The 22376-nt window shown below is 36.3% G+C and overlaps 2 protein-coding genes across 2 annotated transcripts in view; one reads left to right on the top strand and one right to left on the bottom strand.

The window, feature by feature from the left end:
* Nucleotides 1–22376, top strand: part of LOC128871666 (uncharacterized) — a 126655-nt gene that overhangs the window by 35613 nt on the left and 68666 nt on the right. The gene's annotated exons all lie outside the window — the stretch shown is intronic.
* LOC128854959 (uncharacterized) lies at nt 14547–15230 on the bottom strand. Its single transcript, XM_054089488.1, has 3 exons — nt 15140–15230; nt 14711–15063; nt 14547–14636 (listed from the first exon to the last, which is right to left on the bottom strand). The coding sequence occupies exons 1-3, from the start codon at nt 15189–15191 to the stop codon at nt 14568–14570; spliced, it is 474 nt and encodes a 157-aa protein (XP_053945463.1). The 5' UTR covers nt 15192–15230; the 3' UTR covers nt 14547–14567.

The following is a 22376-nucleotide window of genomic DNA, read 5'->3' as shown; positions in this document are numbered from 1 at the left end:
TTTTTGGCAACACCAGGTCGAAAAGTAGTTTTGAGATAAATGAATTTAAAGTTTGAGGTACAGGAGCGCGCGGACCGCTCGATACCTAGTTAATGGGCCATAGAAACTATATACATGAAAATTTCACAGTATATTCTTAAGATAATATAGTTTGGAAATATCGAAAAAACAAAAAATTTAAAAACAAAGAATTCTTTGAAACTTCTAGACCTCCGGGACCCTTTAATACAATTTTTTTCTGCGTGCGGAAAAATTTTTTAGATGCACTGCAATGTATTTTGCTTTCGTTCAATTTAGCAAACACTGCTTACAAAAGCTAACACTGCTTACAGCGCTCATCAATGCCCCTTTGGAAACCATGACGACTCTTGTAAACGAAGGATCGTTGGACAGATATTCGAGCTTATAATTCCAGCTCTCGGATGACACACCTGACAGCATTTGGATATAGTGGACTCGCTCGGCAACGGAAAATTTGTTGTACAAATGCTTGTACGCCTTAGGTCCGATTGCAATATCGTCTCATGTTCATTGATACCTTTTCGCATCGTCCTCCAATTTTCTGACTTGCCGTTCTGTGAAAATTGACCTAAAATTGTACTTAAATTTCTCCAATTCTGCGACTCACGCATGGATCCTAGCCAGTTCTTTTTCAAGAGTTGCAATCGGGCAATCAAAGTACATTCTAAATCAAAATACGTTTTTTAAATCATAATTTTTATTAATCAAGAACGGTTTTTAATGAGTATAATTTTTTTGTAGAAGTAAGACACCTGCTTGAATGCGAAACCTTTTTTATTGAATCATGCATTTAAGTATAGATTATAGTTTTACAAACTGCAGGATATTTCAATGTTATTTTTTTTTTTTTTTGAAAAAGTTTGAGCCGATGAATTCGCATACCAATATCCACTCCGATTAGCACCGTTTTCAGGATGCATTTGGTGTTGGCGTATATCTATATATATATATATATGTATATATAATTGGCGTGTGGAACAACAACAAGACGCACGCCACAATTAGGAGGAGGAGCTCGGCCAAACACCCAAAAAGCGTGTACATGCCAATTATATAATAGGACTATGAATAAGTTCGTGCGGTTTTTTTTCGAAATTTGAAACTTTATTGACGTAAAATGGTTACAAATTTAATATTCAAAATATTGTCCATCGCTTACTACTACTTTTTCCCATCTTTCTGGCAATTCACGGATTCCCTTTGTGAAAAATTCGGTCGGTTTTGCCGCAATCCACGAATCGATCCATTTTTTGACTTCATCGTAATTACGGAAGTGCTGGTCAGCCAGGCCATGTTGCATCGATCGGGAGAGATAGTAATCGGATGGCGCAAGGTCTGGACTATACGGCGGGTGGGGTAGGACATCCCATTTGAGCGTTTCTAAGTATGTTTTGACCACTTGTGCAACATGTGGCCGAGCATTGTCATGTTGCAAAATAACTTTGTCGTGTCTATCGGCGTATTGCGGCCGTTTTTCTCGCAGTGCTCGGCTCAAACGCATCAATTGTCGTCGGTAGACATCCCCCGTAATCGTTTCATTCGGTTTCAGTAGCTCATAATACACAACACCCAGCTGGTCCCACCAGATACACAGCATAACCTTCAGGCCATGAATATTCTGCGCCGACGTCGATGTTGAAGCATGGCCAGGGTATCCATACGTTGCCCGACGTTTTGGATTGTCGTAATGGACCCACTTTTCATCGCCAGTCACAATTCGATGCAAAAAACCCTTTCTTTTGTGCCGTTGAAGCAGTTGTTCGCATGCCATAAAACGGCGTTCAACGTCTCTTGGCTTCAATTCATACGGCACCCAATGGCCTACCTTTCGGATCATTCCCATGGCTTTTAAACGTTTGGAAATGGTTGATTGATCAACTCCCAAAGTTTTTGCAACCTCTTCTTGCGTTTGAGCCGGATCTTGATCGAGCAATTCCTCCAATTCGGTATCCATGAACTTTGGCGGCGCACCCTCGCGTTCTTCGTCTTCCAAGCCAAAATCACCACTTTTAAAGCGTGCAAACCACTTCTGGCACGTTCGCTCAGATAGAGCATGCTCACCATAAACTTCCACCAAGATACGATGACTTTCGGCTGCTTTTTTCTTCATATTAAAATAATGAAGAAGAATTCCCCGCAAAAACACATTATTTGGCACGAAATTCGACATTTTCAAGTGTGGTAAAAATATTGTTGTTTACGCTTCAAATAAAAAACTTATACTGACGTTTGTGCCTTACGACAGTAGCTCTCCAATGAATGTTTGGAAATGTGGATCGATGGAATAATAATCAAGTTACGCCATCTGTTGTAAAACCGCACGAACTTATTCATAGTCCTATTATATGTATACGTAGATGACTAAACTAAAATTAGGTACCGAACAACAAATATTCGATTCGATGAAAAGAACTTTCAAATGATGCACTAACTTTTAAAATGTAAAATTGTTCAACGCTTTAATCCGCCGCGATGCTTTGTCATACACCACCAATCAATTCAAAACCAATTTTGTATGGATGTCGCTTTAACTCAAACCACTTTAGTCTAAGAAATTTTTCGGGGGGCACCCTTTGACCCACTCTTTTTATATATGAAGATCGCAAAAATCTATGAAAATAATTTCCTGATCCAGTAATTGATGTTACGTATACGCAATGTATTCACATTTTAAACCAAGACTTCGTGAAAAACATTAAGATAAAGAATCAAATGCCTCCGCTCAATTACTGTTCTAAAAACGAACAAAAAACAAAATACGTACACAGACCAGCCACAAAACAGCTCCCTTGAGTGCCATAGATCTATAAAGGAAACAATGCTCTGCCACGATAATCAGACTAACTTGGCTGGACGGCTGCCTATTGCGCTGTCATGCCTGAGACGCCTGATTGCTTTTGAAATTAGTGTGGTATGCAGAGAGTGGTATTCTAGTTGTTAAGCCATTAATGTCCTATTGTATACAGACATATGTGCACTTGTGTGTCCTTATGTGTGTGCTTGCAAGCTTATGTATAAGTAATTAAGATGGCCGGTGAAAGCGTCAGTCACAAATAAATGCATAGTATAAACAAAGCACACATAAGCTTGTATATTTTGTTTGTATATATTCTTGTATTCGAATGTAATTAAATATGCATGGATGTGCATTTGGTACAAAACAATTATGAAAAGAATGCACTATAAAAGACAAAAAGGAAACTGTGTATGCAGGCAGTTGGTCAAATACAATGTAAATCTGCGTGCTCTTATCGTATATGTGGCATAAATATTATATTATATAAGATGAGCAGAGGAAGCAAGTGAATTTTTCAACGAAAATGAAGAAGTAAGCGATAAAGAAATGATGAACTGATTTTGTATGGTATAGTACTGACTACAAAATATCCTGAACTAGATTTTATTTTATTTTTTCCGTTGAGGTGAATAAGTGTGCTGTATGGCTCTTAAGTCAAAATGCTTACAAATCTTTCGAAAATGGGGAAGTTAAGTATCATACACCTCGTGTTACACATTGTATATCTACTTCTGTTGTTAAGCCAATCTTAATATATGGAATATTTGTATGGTGCCCATCTGCTCAAAAGGCGAGTTACGTCAAAATCAAGAGTAAGGTCCAAAGAACAGCTTATTATGCATCTCTGGCACTTTAAGGACTACCCTAAACAAATCGCTGGATTAGCAAATCAGCTTGCCTGCACTAAATCTTCTAGAAAAGCACGAGGCGCTATAAAAAGACCGGTTGTTTGGTCACGCCCCTATTTTGCACACTGTAAATAGTCACAGAGCATACCGTCAAGAAGAGTTTGGCAAAGACCAAGGCCATGGAGAAGAGGGGGAATTACATTTCTATGCAGATGGTTCCAAGCTAGACGAAAATGTTGCCTTCGGAGTATTTTCGAAGGAATTAGGACTTGAACTATCTGTTCGATTACTAGACTACAGCAGCGTCTATCAGGCAGAAGTTCTAAGTTCGAAATTTGTAAGTCCTAATGAGGGCGGCTCTAGTCGAATGAGTTTGTATGTGACTGTCATTTGGGTTTATGCTTACAGGGGACATGAAGCAGCAAATGATAAAGAAAAATTTTGTTAACCCTCTAGCAGCCCAATTTTATTTTTGAGCTTATTAAAATTGAGATTAGAAAACTAAAAAAATCGAAGATTTTTATGCTTACTCCCTATTAGCATAAGTTTATTTTTGAGGTTATTTTGGTGATAGAAAACTAAAAATGGGATCTAATTTTAATTGGATTTAATTGAATATAATTGTTTTTTTCCACAACTTTTTGGTTGAATATTTTCATGCGTTTTAGTTTTGAGTCTTTAATTTCTGATATGGGTTATTTAGGTGCTGGAACCCCAAAAATGAGGTCCAATTTTAATTGCCGTAAGTAGTTTTTTCACTATTCCTTAATCAAAAACTTTTATTTCTTACCTTTTCAGTAGCAAAAATTCCTTTTTGAACCATAACGCTTTAGTAGCTCAAATATGTTTTTGAGCTGATAACTTCTGGTATAGGTAATTGGGGCTGGAAACTCAAAGATGATGTCCAATTTTAGTTGCTGTAATTCAAATTTCAAAAATTTATTTTCGAGGTTATTTTGGTGCTATAAAATTAAAAAAAGGCCCTTAACATTTGCAATAGTTTTTTAATACGACTAAATAAGGGGCCAAATGTTTACAGAAAAAATGGTGGAATTATTCAAATCCATAAAAATAACTCATCAAAATCGGCTTAATAGTTACCGACTAACGAGAAATCTTTAATGGTGTCCGTTTTTCATCTCATAAAATTTCAAATCACACACAAAAATAAAACTTTATTACATATACTGGTTCTTTATTCGACACCTCATTTTTGGAAATCGACCAAGCAATGCAAGCCTGATGACATTCACAAAAAGTGTTTTCGTATATTACAAAGGGTGTTTGGCCGAGCTCCTCCTCCTATTTGTGGTGTGCGTCTTGATGTTGCTCCACAAATGGAAAGACCTACAGTTTCAAGACGACTCCGGACGGCAGATATTTTTTATGAGGAGATTTTTCATGGCAGAAATACACTCGGATGTTTGCCATTGTTTGTCGAGGGGCGACCGCTATTAGAAAACACTTTTTCCTCATTTTGGTGTTTTACTGAGATTCGAACCTACGTTCTCCGAATGGTAGCCACGCACCAACCCGTTTGACTAAGGCGGCCTTATTATAAATAATGAATGGCATGTAGGCACTTTTTCAAAATGAAATATTTTCGCGATTTACCTAGTAAAAGACGGTTCAAATTGCCATTAACCATAACACATTTTTAGGAAGTTGTAGCTTTTCTTTGTTTTGCCTTTAAATTTTCCCAATTTTCAAACACGGATTTACTTAATATTAAAAAAAAAACTTGTTTTTGATTTTTTTCATGCCACATATGTTTTGGGCTCATCATAAATGTCTTCATAAAAGTGCAGCAGTATATCTTATTAAGGTCAAAAATGTATTTTTAACACATTTTTTGCCACAATTACTTTTATATGCGAAGCGTGGGAGTGAAATGGTGTGTACAAACTAGTTGAAATTTGAGGCATAAGGTGTAAAGGCTATTTTATCACAAAATAGGGTAGAAACTTTTCTCAATTGGAGTTTTAGCTTATAAATGATACTAAAAGACTAAGTTCAAGACTTTCGATTTTTGCATTTGGTCCACGTTCGGATCATTGTGCGGGCCAGTCGACAACCTCTAAGGTAGTTACGAAATGGTTGAGTAATTTCACCCAAGGGTAACATGAGTTCCTGGCCATTGCGCCGATGAACTAGCGACACTTGGCACCAAGTTGACTGATGAGTACGCAGCCAATGACATAGGAATACTGCTATAGACATGTAAGTTACTTATTTTTGAGAAAATGAAAGATGACATAACCAGCCCAACTGTAAAGTTGCCAAACAATTCTGGCCGACTCTCAATGTTAAACGCGCAGAGTTTCTGCTAAGCCGAAGGACTCGAAACGTCTTTTGGACTCCTCGCCATTCAACATCCAAACTCGTAGCTAGTTTTACCGGTCACTGGACGATCCACACACACGCGGAAAAGCTAGGGTTACCATTTAACCCCCATTGCAAAAGCTGTGGGGACCTTTCAGAGAAGAAGACTGTTGAGCATTTTCTCTGCCCGGGTTGGCAGCTAGACGATTAAGGTCATTGGCGCTCCTAATCTTCTCCATTATATCACAGCTTTGGCTGGCTGTAGATATTGCCCTGTTGGAGGTCTCATAATGGTATCACAACCGCGCTTCAGTGCTACTTGAGGAGTGCCACACTGGCACTTCAACCATTTTATCTACTTACACATATTTTAGGAGAGATAAGGATAATGCTTCGCGCGGAATTACAATGGGCTATAAGCCTGAGTGTGTCCTATATATTTTGGCTCTTTGATAATATATATTAACTTAAATTTAGAAGATTATTTATATAACCTTCCCATTAACTAAATTTAAATTTTTTCTTAACATAGGAATTTTTATAAAAATTATGACTTTGGGGTTTTCAACCAGTTCCGCTCAATCGATTGTACATCGAAGTACATGCAGCTTTGGAGAAAAGCATAGAAAGTGCGTTTCTGATAACTGATATGATACAGTGAATCAATTAAAATACCGTAATATAGGAAGCCAAGAAGAATAGGAACAAAATATTTTTCTATATCACATTTCCTCTAAGAGATAATTTTTTTTTAGTTTTGTTTGTTTTCCACATTTAATTGAGTACGAATTAAAATATTTTAGTTTTCTCAAATTTGTGATGAACGGGGTTGGTATATGGTACATTATTACGAATACTCTTAAAAGACAAATACAGGAGTACTTGAAAATTAGCAAAAGCGCTTGTTCTCTGTTTGTAGCGGCACATGCGCTCTTAACAGCCATACACATGTGGAAATGCCAGAGTTATTTACACCGTTCATAACATGCCTGGTTTTCATTCACTTTTTACTCGCTATTGCCATGTGCGCTCTATCCTTTTTCGATGGTTTTTCTTCGGCGCATGCAAAGCTGTTATTTATCTACTTTATTAGGGCTATTGTGTGTGTGTGTGCTTTTAACTGGTAGTATATGCCCATCTCCCCTTGCTAGCGGCCTCCTCTTCACCCGTAATGGCTTAAAAGTATGGAACTGATTTTTGGCAGCCTGCTGTGCCTATATGAGTGTGTGTGTGCGCGTGTATAAAGCGCGATTGGAAAACTGTGGCACTTTGTGTTATTCCTTGATTCAAATTGCTCTGATAAGAAATGAACAGAACATACATACATACATATACAAATATGAATACACAACAATCACTTTGAGAAGTTAGGAATTATGCCGATTACTGTGGGGAAAGATACGATGCACGTGTGTGAGTAACAAGAAGGCTTGTTTTGCCGATGTGATAGTCCGATTTAGTGCCCTTTAGAGCTGCTCAAACTTGTTTCCTCTTCAGTTCATCGGGCTGTCATCATAGAGTTGCTGTTGTCATAGCTCGCCCATCTTCGGCATATCCGCGCTTGACATGCCAACACAAGTGCTATCGAAAGTGGCATCGCAAGTGGTGGCAAATGACAGCCATGTTACAGTATAAGTGGTGACCGAGGCCAAAACATACGCAGCTTAGAGGTTGCACAACAGATGAGGAGGCATGACTTTACAATTGGCTTGTAATGATAATTTGCGATATTTTATGTACATATGTGTGTGTGCGTGAGCAAATATTGTGACGCGATTTTATGCGCTGTTATCATTTATGGTTGTATGCCCTCGGAGGTGTTAGGAATTTTTGGATGGTTGTGTGTTAGCGTTGGTACCAGCTGCTTTCACTGCTACATGTTTCATTAAAGTTATTGGCTGTTGATTTTTTTTGTTGGTTGCTAACAATTTGTGCCGATTGTTGTTATACTGACTTTTTCTACGGCGTGATTTTAACTTTGGGTTCTTATTCTTACATATCGTTGATAATAAAAATAGGGTATTTGTATGGATACCACACAGAGTTTTTAGTTGATGGAATATAGTAAAATGGTTCACACACTACTGATACAAGGTGTTTCAAGCGCGAGTTTCGTTTTTAACAGTAATTTGTTTTACGGACGTTAAACAAAAAATCTACAGTTTTCTAAAATGAGTTCGAAAAATAATTTGAATTCACTGCACTAATAGTGAATCTGTGAAAATTTGGCATTTTGGCGAGATTGTGAATATATGCGGGCGTTATAAGCGGCCAGAAAAGCACGATGTAAAAAGTTAATCGAAAAATTTGGATCAGCCGACACTTTCTAAGACACAGTGCGTGTTCGTTTTGGCCACACAATTGAAAATATCATTGCTGCAAGGGGGAAGCATGGATCCTTTGCTCGTCCAGTGGTTGCATCTAGCACTAAATCAATCTTGTTGGCTTGCAATTGAGTGAAACCAATTGCAAGTGATAGTTTTAATGTTTCATGTTTAGCTCACATAATAAAGATATCGTTAATTGAAGCCTTCTTCTTCTTACGATCTCCAATACGGTTTCAGGTTTGCTTTTTTATTAGTTCTACGTTAGATGACGTTGTAGATCAATTCTGATGAATTTTATTACATTTCCCAACCCAGAAATGAAAATATAGGTATGCTTGACAGTAAGCGCGGAATTTTTTTAGAAAAATAAAGACACTTTTTTCATGGAACCAAATAACTTTATTCTGTAATGTATTACCCTTTTGCCATCTTTCAGGCAGCCTCATAATCCCATGTTCATAAAACTTCTGGTTTTTATTAGCAAAAATCTGAATCAGGTACGATTTGACCTCATCATCATTATTAAAATTCTTACCATTCAAGGAGTTTTGGGGAGAACCAAACAAAAAGTAATCAGATGGTACAAAGTCAGGACTATATGGTGGATGTGGCAAAACATCCCAATAAGCACCAATAATTTTCGCCGAGTGGCCAAACATGTGTCTGGTCTTGCACTGTCATGATAGAATATAATACTTTTTCGATTTGTCGATTCGGGTCGCTTCAACTGCATTGTTTAATTTCGTCAGTTGCTCAAAGTAGACATCAGAATTAATCGTTCGGTTGGGTGGTAAAAGTTCAAAGTATACAATTCCTTTGTAATCCCACCAAACTGTTAACAAAACCTTCTTTTGATGAATATCAGCTTTTGATGTTGCTTAAGTTGGTTCACATCGCCTGCTTCACGATCTTTTTCGCTTGATATTGTTGTAAACAACCCATTTTTCATCGCCAGTTATCAGTCGTTTTAAAAATGGAACATTTTCATTAAATTTTTTTTAGTAAATCGCAACTGTTAATGCGTTTCTTTCAGTTCGTGAGGAACCCATCTATCGAGTTTTTGAACATAGCCAAGCTGTTTTAAGTGATTTTCAATGTATGTATGTGATACGTGAAGCTTCTCTGCAATCTCACGGGTTGTGCTGTGTCGACCTGAATCGATTATTGGTTTGATTAGGGCGTCACCAACTTCAAGTGGACGACCAGAGCGTTTTTCATCTTTGAGTGAAAAATCACCTGAACAAAATTTGGCAAACCAATTTTGACACTGCCGTTCTTTTAAGGCTTCGTCTCTATAAACAGCACATAACTTATTATGGGCTTGTGATGCGGTTTTCCCTTTGCGGAAATAAAAAAGCAAAATTCAACGAACGCCAAACGAAAACTACGCCACCGATTAAAAAAACTTTTTTTAATGATTGACAGCTGAATTGCCAACTATCAAATAACAAAATGTGTTTTACATTTATCCTACGTCTGCAAACCTAAAAATTCAACTGAAGCCATCTGTGAGTGAAATCCGCAAGTACTTAGTTGCCAACCCAATAGACACATTTTTCATATATATTTGTATTTTATTTTTCTTTCAGACAAAATAAAAAATTTTTGCAAACAAGGTGCTGACTTTTCTCGAGCTATAAAGGAAATGGATAAAAACTAAACGAATTACTAAACAAGTAAGTGCATATGCATGTATAATTGTAAAGGGTGTTTTTTTGCACACGGAGAACTATGAGAAGTTGGATACAATGTTTTCTTGTTTCGAGATTTTTATTAGTTTTTTGAGGGAATTTAGCACTACACCAGAAAGATATATGTGCGCCCTTCATGGGTTCAGAGTATTTCTCTGAGAGCAAGTTCCTTAATAAATTTTAGTATTAGACCTATTTTGTTGAGTTTCAGTTCCTGCTCAGGGAAAATATTTTTACCCAGCTGTTTATGTCGCTAATGCATTAGTGCTGGCCACGATGCCAGCATTTGCCCGGCACGTTCATCTCCTCTTTATAGAACCTGTAATTTCCATTGAAGTATATTCCCAGGTTAGTAGAATGAGGATTCAATCTACAAGGGTCTGTTAAAATTCTTAAATTATTCCCATTTAATTCCTTTGAATCGGTTTAGGTTAAAACTTCTTCTTCTTAATTGGCGCTATAACAGCTTATGCGATTTTGGCTGTTTGTTTGGTGATAGGAGGTACTTCGTTTCCAGGAGGCACTCGTTCCCCACCAGACCCGTTCATCCAGTTTGGAAGAGGCAGAACTAGCAGTACGATTGTTGAGTCCGATGATGTCAAAATCAGGGGCATAAGCCAACAATTGTACGCTCTTATAAAAAAAAAATTCCTGAGCGATTAAGTTCTGCGGCTTTTCAACATCAGGTTATAGAAGTCATATGACAGCGAGTCATTCTGCTCGGAGAGGTCCTTCCCTTAGTTTTGCAGGGATACCAAATTCAGGCTTCGCGGCATATTGGCATCTCCTTGCTCCTGCGCTGTCCAATGCAGCTTTAAAATTGACAAAAAGACGAAGTGTGTGTTGATTCTCCCTCCTTGGGTCTTGTCCAGCGCTAAGCGTATTGTGTAGATTTTCCAGGTCTAAAACGACACTAATACGATCCAATCAGTTGATTGATGGTGGTCTTCGACCTGTCACCCAATACGCTCGCTAGAATCTTATACGCGATATTTAGAAGACATTCAGGCCTGCTTTCCTCCGAGAATATTTTTCAAACGAGCTGATGCATGCACCTTACCAGCTCCTTGCCACCATGTTTGAATAATTTAACTGGCAGTCCGTCGGCTGCTGCGGCTTTGTTATTCTTTAGCCTCGTTAGCGGTTTCTCACCCCATCATGGTCACGTAGCGGAACCAAAGGCCCATTGTCAACGATTGGATTATCGGGATTTCATATTCTCGCAGTTGTAGAACTTTCGGGCGTTTTTCTTTTTGGCCATCATCATAAGCTCTTCACACCCATGTATTTCGGCCTATTGTTTCTTCCTTCTGATAATACGCCTCTCTTCCTTTTCCAGCTCCCACATGGTTCACGTTGTGCCCAATCGCAGCGTGGCCCTATAGGCAGCATCCTTTCTTTACGCGGCAGCACCACCAATTGTTTCCTCGGGCTCTCCGAAATCCAATTTCTTCTTCGGCGTGGGTAGATAAAGAACTAAAACTTACAACTACCTATCTTTAATTTAATGGCGATAAGCCCTTTCTATTGGCCCAGTGTGATTTTCTCTGCCTTTACCCTATTTCCTGAATAAGGAAGGAGACTTAACCCTTTTCTAAGCTCTTTCCTAACTAATTCATCTGCCATTTCGTTCCCAGTAGTTCTTATAAGATATTCAGCTTGTAGTTGCGTTCAAGATCAAAATGAGCGCATCTTTCTATTGCGTAGGTTTCGAGGTTTTTCGAGGTTAGTTTGGTTTGGTAGGTAATCATGAATAGATTTATGCTGGAGCAACGGTCGCAAATTGCTTGAATTTTTTTTGAAAAAAAAAACATGGCTGAATCCGCATTGATAATCCATTGAATATCCTTATTGAAACTCAATTACTTTCAGAAAAAGTCCCTGATCGGTTGAAGCACTGGCCACTTGGTTCTTGTGATTTGATTTCTTTAGATTACTTGCTCTAGGTATATGCAAAGTCGCATGCCTTGACGGATAAACAGAAGCAATTGCGAATTTAAAGATTAACATTTGATACCCTAATTGGGTAATATAACCGGATTTACTGCAAAGATTGTATGAAAATTGGACCTAGAGAATACGCCATGTATGCACCGTCAGCAGTGGCTGCATGCATCAGGTCACTGAAACATTAATACAATAAAATTATTTATCAAATGAAGCCGAATTCAAAAATATGGAAATAATGTATCTGTGCTTTATTCCAACTTGCTTCTCCCTCTCTATAAAAATACCCTTTATATGATAGTAAGAAATAATCAAATTACATATATCCTTGTATTACAATCTACCATCGATTTCAGCACATGAGCACATTGAAATACTCCTCAATACACTATTTGCTTTTCAATGCAGTGCCGTTCATTAAGCCCCAATATACTTTGCTCTAACACACCAGCTAACGATATTATTGACAATGAACTGCATCTCCTTTGTATGACGGCAATGATGTCAAGCAACACAATTTGCTTTGAAATTTAACTATACGTATATTTTTCACGCTCGGCTATACTTTCGATGAGGCACAAGCAAGTTAATTTAAAAAGAAGATAGGTATGGGAAAAAACAAAAAAATATACGAAAGTCCAAAAAGCAAATCAGCATTCTGCGATGCGCTTTGACTTTGCGCTTTAAGTTCGAGAAGTTGAAGTAGTCGATAATTTAATTTTTCCTATTATTTTGAAATGAAAGGAGGAAAGTTTGCAGATTGTATCGTTTAAAAAGTTTTGCAGTGCAAGTGAAAATAATTTTAACCGTTTTTTAAAGACTAATAATATTTTTTTAACGGCATAACTTTAAATAAGAAGTAAGGGACTGTTGCTGCTTATGGATCTAATACAAAGTTACATGCCGCGGTAAAGCGGTAATTCCAATATTTTTATTCTGGTAATATGGACGTCGAAAATGAGGTGTGCCCTGATAGGCAAATCATCGTATATGCCAATAAAATGATTGAATTTGTGGACTTGGACCATCAGGAACTGAAGATTGGATGAAAACTATTTGAAACTATTCGTAAAGGCAAATCTGAAAGAAAAATTTAATTTTATTGGCGTCTCAAAAATTGAAGAAAAATAATTTTTTCGTCCGAATTAACGAGGCATGCAATTCTTGCTGAAACGCAATGAAGTCGATCCGTTTTTGAAGTCCATGGTTATTGGCGATTATATTCACACACAATAAATAAAATAAAAAAATAATTGGCGCATGCACTTATGTTAGGTGTTTGGCCGAGATCCTCCTCCTATTTGTGGTGTGCGACTTTATGTTGTTCCCCAAATGGAGGGACCAAAAGTTTTTTGCCGACTCCGAATGGCAAATGGTTTCTTCATGCCAGAAATACACTCGGAGGTTTGCCATTGCCTGCCGAGTGGTTTCATTTTGGTGTTTCATGCACGGACATTTGAGCCTCGCGAATGGTAGTCGCGCACCAACCCATTCGGCTACGGCGGCTGAGAAGTTTTCCTTTTTACTTTTGTCTAAATTTATAAAGAGGCACATACTTTTTTTAAGCACATATGCATATCCTCTCTAAGCTATTACAAGAGTCTAAGACTTTGTCAAATAATTGTAAAAATTTAAAATATTGAGCTTCAGACCGCAGTTTTTGGGTTTCTGTCTTATCGGTTTATGACTATTTCTTGTTTCATAACCATTTCACTGCCAATAAATTCCTTCTGCTCTAAATTTGCAGAGGACGGAATTAAAGACTGAATTCGTTTAGCTTTAGCGGTCCTTGGGTTGTCGAATACTTTGCTCGTCAGCACAGAATTTTTGTGGAATAAGTTTAGTTATATTGGGTATGACTAGTAATGCAATAAATGTGTTGTCACCACCCACTGAGTGTGGAAGGCACTGCATGAAAGTAATGTTTCCGCATTCTTATATGTTTCTTATGCAATCGGAGTATAGAATATCGGGTATATAAAAATATGGTTTGTATGGAGTCGTATTTACCATTTCGTGGATGTATTGTTTGTGTAAAAACTAGTTGTAAAAAGCTTAACTCAATTTGAATCAGACTTGGCTTTCAACCTTTTAATAAAAATATTGGAGACCATCTAATAGCATTTTATACGCCCTTCTTGGAACGTGTTGCTGTCATTCGATAGATAATGGTGTCTCTTCCAGGATCCATATTGTGGAGAGCCAAAATAACAGCAAATAAAGTAAAGGCAAAGGCAACCGTAAACCAAAATATTATATTGAAAATTACTGCATAGTTCTCATCATATAATGGCGCAACATTATGCCGTCTCTGCAAATGTAAATAAAATACTGAGCCATTCAAATCCACACAGGAAGCATAAAACATAACTTACAAATTCAATTGGATCAATAGTTAATGCATAGCTAGCATTCTGACTGCTTAGAGTTTCAGTGTCGCCACCGTATGTTACTATGCCGAAGAAAATACGAGTATTTTTCAAAATGTCTTTTAATTTATTAATCGGGTCAATAAGTTTTCCAAAATCCAAAGCATCTTCTTTGTTAAACAAATGAAGGCCTACGAAATTTTTTGCCCTAATATCCACCGTTATTTTCTCTACAGCATCTGATGCTAAGACTGTTCGGACCTCATCCATAACCGGCTCAGCTTCGGTAAATTTAACTCCATGCAATTTGTTTTCTAAATAGATATACTATTCAAAAACTTTAAATTATACGCCGAAATATCGCATATCGTATTTAAAAATAACTTACGTCAATGTTCGTAGAAGTTTTAGCAAGTGTTTTCGTTACGTAAAATTTTTCGAAATTGATTACATGTCGGAAAGTTTCACCTGGACGTCGACCCTTGATTGAATATTTTACGAAAGTACCCAGTGCTGAATAGTCGGCTGATTTATCAAGATGGAGGGTCATTATAAATCCTTGATTTGGGATTGCGAAGATGTTATCAATTTTTAATGGCGAAAATTGACCATTAGCTGATGCATCCTCCCCAACTATGGCCCTTAGTACATACTTTATTTGTTTCAGGGGTAATGGCGCTTCAGAAGCTTCCAATATTACACCGTCCGGATAGTTTATCGCTATGAAATCATCGGCCAACACTTTTTGAAAAGAAAATAGTTCCATCTTATCTTTGCATCTCCTTTTGAATTGCGTATCGAATGTATTTATACATACCTATAGTGAATAGCATAGTAAAAAACGCCGAAAATATCCACAGATTGAGCATATTTTATTTTCGATATTTTGAAAAATTCATAAATGACTGAACTGACTTGACAAACTGAAACGATTTCTAGATTCAACATAAAATAAAAAATAAAAAAATGTACCACTGGTGATTCTATTATTTTTCTGCAAATAGTTTTGTGCGAATAGTTGCATATGCCAGTCCTGTTGTATTGGTGGTAATCGAAAACTTGAACGAATTCTTAAGTATCCAATGAATGACCGTTTATTTGTAATTACCGCCAATTTGGATGCAGTTTTGATGAACAAAATTTACCCAAAAGCATTATTTTCTTACCGTCAGTTACGAATTTGTTTGGAAGAACTAGCAAACTTTAGATTTTACAAGAAGGCAGCGATCCCAACCATCGAAGTCGAAGGTATGTATAGTGGAAATCGCAAAATGGGATTGAATGTTAGGTTGGCCTTCACAGACATCTGATGCCAACCCTATTGAAAATGTTTTGGCAGTAGTTAAGCAAAACTCAAAGGAAACCCAATATGGAGGATCAAATAGTTATCAAATTCGTCTGATTTGGACCCCACAACTTGCGCAGAAATGAATACAAATTATGACTGGAGAGACTCAGCCTGGAGACTCAAGGCAGTCAAAATGGGCATCCTTCATAACACACATTGACACAGTTGTAAACAACCAAGAAAAAGAAAAAATATTCCATTTCCTCTGTGAATGCTCTGCTCCATGGAAGGATAGAATCCCGGGCAAACCGCTGTTCGAGAGTCTCGTACAACTCTCTGGGTTAGATTTCAATAACCAAACAAGGTTCTTGAAACACACAGACTGGATACAGTCATACTGTAAATATCCGTTAAACAAGTTGGTAACAAAATGGTGCGGAAGCGCTAGTTGGATTCTGGCTGAAACACCAATTCAACCAACCAACTATGACTCAAACATGTGAAGCTTTTATAGCTAATGGGATTGACTATACCTTTTATTGAATATATTGCATATAATAAATATTGTAAGCAAATACATAGTTTCTAATTATGGTGTTCACGCTTTTATTAAACAAACATGCATGACATGCCTTTCATTAAGAAAACCATAAAAAAATAATAATAAACAAATATAAATAAACGCCATGTTTTGAAAAACTTTTGAATTCGACACCCAAGGCAGCGCACCAAATACTTCAAAAATCCCACATAGGAATTTTCGACTGGCATAAGTGATTTCAGTCGGGTAGAGACAACTTACTGACATTGAATGACCAAGTCGTCCTGGGTATATTATCCGCAGAAATTGTATACATTTTATTAAAGCCTTGAAAAGTGGATTAGTACTAAAAGAGAATATATGGTAAGGGACAAATAAATTTATATTTAATTTCAGGCCCTTTTTTCAAAACGGGAATATTTGCTTAAGATATGGGAAAAGTTTTCATATTTTGCCAATCAATTAAGCGGCTCTGCGAAACCATGCGACAAAAATCTATTTTATTTGATGTCACGGAAAAATTGTCCATGTACGGGAAAATATTGTACAAAATATGTAAAAAGTATCGCGAATTTTGTATCTTTCAAAAATTATTTATTTATTCATTAATATCTATTTTGCCCCCATTAAAGTAATTCCCATGAGATATTAAGCACTTATGCCAAAGTTTTTTCCAATCTTCGAAGCATCATTCAAATAATTTTTTTTATCTTGTTCAGCTCCTCCTTCGATACCGTCTTTATCTCGTCAATCGTAGAGTAGCGTCGTCCTTTCATGGGCCTCTTCAGTTTCGGGAACAAGAAAAGGTCACAGGGGGCCAGGTCTGGAGAATACGGTGGCTGTGGTATCATTAGTGTGTTGTTTTTGGCCACAAAGTCGCGCATAAGTAACGATGTGTGAGCAGGGGCTTTACCCTGATGGAAGAGCCAACTTTTGTTCCTCCACAAATCCGGGCGTTTCTGGCGGATTGCTAAGTGCAAATTGCGCATAACTTGCAGGTAATATTCCTTATTGACCGTTTTACCTTGTGGTAAGAACTCATGATGCACAAAGCCCTTGCAATCGAAGAAAACGGTAAGCAAATCTTTTACATTCGACCGAACTTGCCGAGCTTTTTTCGGTTTTGGTTCGTACGGCATCTTCCATTGAGATGACTAAGCTTTGGTTTCCACGTCATAACCATAAACCCACGATTCGTCACTAGTTATGACCTTCTGGAGCAAATTTGGATCGTCACGGACAGAGTCCAACTTCTCATTAGTAATGCTCATGCGAAATTGAACAGTTTCGGTACGAATTTTGCGGCGACCCGTCTCATGCCCAAATCATTGATAAAAAAAAATCGAATGGCACGAGCCAATCGATATGTCTAGGTCCTCAGCAACTTCTCCAACGGTGATTCGACGATTGGCCAATACCATTTTTTCTTCACTTCATCAATTTTTTCGTCTGTTGTTGAAGTGCGTCCGGCACGCTGTTCGTCGTTCAGATCTTCTCGGCCTTCTCAGAACATTTTGTATCATCGATAAACATTGCTTTGGTCCAAAGTAGCTTCTCCGTATGACACAGTCAACATTCGGAATGCATCCGCGCACTTAATTTCGTTTTTCACACAAAATTTGATACAGGCCCTTTGATCCATCTTTTTGAATAGGTAAAATTCGAAGACGAGTCGAAACACGTGCAAGCAAAGCAGCTGTCAACAAGTAACTGAAAAATTCAAAATTCCTGATACTTTTTGAACACACCTCGTATTGTTATATGAGTTTTTTAAGGACTTTAAAGTTTCAAAAAACTGGGTTTTGAAAATTTTTTTAAACACCTGTGCTCACTCTATGATATTGATATGGATATAAAGCGAAAGAAGATATATCCAGCTATTAAAAAATTTTTGTTTGTTTACTTTTCGACAGGACAAACATAAATTTTTTATAGTAGGAGTATCCATTGCGTATGCTTTATTTTAAGGAGGAAAGTTCTACTGTCTTTTTATGTTTTTATAAAATATCTAGAAGAACGAAGATGAAAAATGGATGGATATATCTTCTTTCGCTTTATATTTATATCAATATCGTTGAGTGAGCATAGGTATTTAAAATAAGTTTTGGGAAATTTATCCTTTTGAAACTGAATGGTCCTCATAACATGAATTGATAACTGAATGTATAGTTTCACGTACCTATGAAACTTTTCCCCGATAACTTTTACTGTCGCACTATGTAATAAATACGAGGATAACCAAAAAGTAATAGCAAACTGATATTTGTAAAGAGCGTAATTACCTAAGGTAAATGGCCCTCACTTGTATACAGTGGCCCACATTAGTATCTGGCATGTGAATACGATTAAGCAAATTTTTGTATTTTCTTATAATTTATTTATAAATTATAATATTTCACAGGTTATTAAAGTTAAAGGACAATACTATATCAATAAATCAACAAAATTTATACTTAGTTGTTATTTTTCATATAAACTGAAAAATAGGTAAAAAACAAAATCAGAATTTATTGCTCACAAAAGTATTTTACTTTTGACTGGTAATACATCCCTGCGCAGCAACCCTAATAAGAGGAACGAAGGACTACCAGAAGTGGGCATAACTTTTACACTGTAATAAATATAAATGCATCTCTGTACATTTAATGAATTCCCTTAAAATGAGCATCACTGATCGAACGATGTATATGCTTACCGATTACCCAATTGGCTTCAAATTACTCTGATATATGTTCCCGATCATAGGAATATAGGGGGCTGATGAGCTAGCAAGAAAAGTATCGGCACTAGAAATACATAACTAAGGCGGTGGCAGTTGCTACTACTATGCTTTACTCGAAAGAAGGTGCAACTAACTACATTCACTACAATAAGGAAAGCATGACCGTCGCACAACTTCCAGTAGACGAAGTGCCTGTTAGGATGCCTCCGCCCAAGCATCTCACGTCGACGTAGTGGACTCTACTTCTCAATATCCTACAGTTGCAAGGTTATTCAATTACTTTAAATTGGGCAGAACACCACTCCGGGCGTTCATCCTAGTCCCATATCGAGGATAATGTAAAAAAATCGATGAACTTGTCTGACTGATAAGTGACCATCAAGTATTTGGTTGAGATCAAAGAGAGCTAATTTGGCAGCATACGAGTACAATGTAACCCCACTGCAAATTTAAACACCAAGAAAATTTCGGTAGCGAGAATGTCAACCAAAGAACACAGAGGCAAGCAACTTCGCATTTTAAGAGCGAATCTTGCAAAACTTTAAGGTAATGCGGAAGCTTTTTATACCATGATTTGTAACCATGGATGAAACCTGGAAGAGACATTCATCAGCGATTATTATGATGTTTGAGATTGCAAACTCTGTGGGAAAAATTATGGTGCCTGCTTTTAATGCTGCCAATGAAATTATTAGGATTGATTATTTGCTTTCTACTCTTACTGGCTCATACTAAGCAAATCCAACGAGGAGGTTGTGGTAAGACATTAAAGAAAAGAGGTGCGACAATTTGCGAATAAAAGTATTGTTTCATGAAGACAACACACTCGCACGCAAAGCTGATATTGCGATGGCTACAATACAAGAAGTAGGCTACGAATTGTCTGAACACCCTACCTATTCTCCAGATTTATTTTCCATTATCTCTTTCATAGCTTCAAGAGACATCTCAGAGGTAGAGGAAATTAAACGACGTTAGCTGCCGCAAAATCATTTTTCGAAGAGGAACAGAAATATTTGGTAAGGGTATAGAAGCTTTAGAGAAACAATGGGAAGATTATATAGCTAATAAATTTAATGTTAAGAAATAAATAGTTTATAATGTATTGATTATCACTACTTATTGATTGCCTCTCGTAAAGTGAATAAACATACGTGTGTGTTTGAACTTTATTGTTATATATAATCTATATATATAAAAATGAAATGATGTTCGTTTGTCCGCATTTTTTTGGGCCGATACGAGGCCAATTTTATTCGTTCTTTTTTCATATTATAGGGATCCACTATGGGAAGGTTTTTAGCAAAAAAAATTTCTTTTAAATATTTTCTTCATATAAAAAAAAGAAAAAATCAAAATATTGTCCAAAACAAAACTTGCTCGATTGTCAGATTAAAGTAAGTTTCGAATCGACATTCATTTTATGTGTACAACTTTTTTTGAATTTTTTGTATTTGTATTGTGATACAGAAATGTATTGTATACAGAAATTTCAAATGATTCGAATGAAATTATTTTTTTTTTTTTTTATTTCTTCCATAAAATATTACACCTGTCGTTAGACAATAAGTAATTTGATTTACAAAAAGATGGAATGAGAGTGATATTGAAGGGCCAATGCCCCCAAGCTCATTCAGAAGAAATATATACATATTATTTAAAAACAAGTGGTTAACAAACAATGATATATACGATTAGTTGACAATTGATTACAAGGATTTTGCAAGATCTGTTGGTGTTTGACGGTTAAGCCGACTTTGGGTAGATTTTTCTTTATTTGGTAGTCTTCTCATCATAGGATTTGTATGCGTTAATAGTCTATTTATGTGTCTTCTGCTAGCGCTTTGTATTGTTTCATCAATAGTATCGATGTCAAGGTCGCGATGAATATCTGCGTTAGGTATGTACCAAGGTGCATTAGTTAAGGTCCTAAGTATTTATGAAAATAATGTTTCAATTCAATTGAGCAATGCTTTCTTTGACCAATTCTATATGGAAATGAATGCGTTTGCAAACGATGTTTTCGGCTATGAACAAATGTTGGAATCGAATGAAAAAGGAAAGAAACGCGAAATGATAAAAAAAATTCTTGGAAAATTTAAAATGAATGGTGCTTCATTGGAAAAATTCAAAGGTAATAAGAACATACACAAGATAAAGTTAGAATTCGAATTTTTAGATTTATTTTGTTTATTTCTCATTTTTTTCAGAAGTACACCACACAACAACTCATTCCAACTCTGATTTTGAAATCCTGTTGGAATTGGTGATCGATAATTTTGTCACTATAATGGTCAATGGAAATTTGCGTGTATCAGACCCTGCATATTATTTACCATGTCAACTTTTTATGGAACATATGGACCAAATGAACACAAAAAAATAATTTAGTTTTGTTTTGATTTTTTGCAACATTTTGGTTTTCAGTTAATACAATAAAAACAATACTGTTTTTTCGTGAACACAAAATTCTAAATTTATTACGTTGTTTGTTTAGAATTTTTTTAGAAAAAAAGTAAATTTTTTGGTTTTGAGGAAATTTGTTTATTGTTGCTATTTGTGAAAGCGTAGATATTTGTAAGTATTTGACTATAATCCTAAAAGTTAATGAAATACCACTATGACACATAGAAAACATTTTTTCAAAGGGGTGTTTTTCGAAAATTATAAAAAAAATTGTTTTCAAAAATTTTGAAGAAATAAAGTAAAATAAAAAAATTTCGAAAGCATGAAATTTTTTCAAAACCAAATTTTCCTCAAAAAGATAAAAGAAATTTCATCGAAGAGGTGTTTTTCTAAAATTACAAAAAAAAAAATTTCAAAAATTTTAAACAAATAAAATAAAATAAAACTTTTTCAAGGGTATGAAATTTTGTCCAAACAAAATTTTCTGAAAACCAAACAAAATTAAAAAAAAAAATGGTGTTTTCAAAGCATTTCATAAAAAAAAAAAAAAATAAATAATTGGCGCGTACACTTCTGTTAGGTGTTTGGCCGAGCTCCTCCTCCTATTTGTGGTGTGCGTCTTGATGTTGTTCCACAAATGGAGGGACCTACAGTTTCAAGCCGACTCCGAACGGCAGATATTTTTATGAGGAGCTTTTTCATGGCAGAAATACACTCGGAGGTTTGCCATTGCCTGCCGAGGGGCGACCGCTATTAGAAAAATGTTTTTCTTAATTTTGGTGTTTCACCGAGATTCGAACTAACGACCTCTCGGTGAATTCCGAATGGTAATCACGCACCAACCCATTCGGCTACGGCGGCCGCAAAGCATTTCATATTCCACTATTAATAGAGAATACATTTTTTCGAGGGGGTGTTTTTCAAAGCGGACAAAAATCTTTTTTAACAAATCAATTTAAACTTTTACAAAAGTATGAAATTTTTTCAAGAACAAAATTTTCTCAAAAACGTTAAATTAAAAAAAAAAATTGTTTTTTCAAAATATTTAATTTTCAGCAATTAACTGAGAAGAAATTTGTTAGAGCGAAGTGTTTTTC

This window comes from Anastrepha ludens, chromosome 2 (assembly GCF_028408465.1).
Source record: "Anastrepha ludens isolate Willacy chromosome 2, idAnaLude1.1, whole genome shotgun sequence".
Taxonomy (NCBI): Eukaryota; Metazoa; Arthropoda; class Insecta; order Diptera; family Tephritidae; genus Anastrepha; species Anastrepha ludens.
Note: the sequence above shows the minus strand (reverse complement) of the source record. Positions and strands in the feature narration are given on the sequence as shown.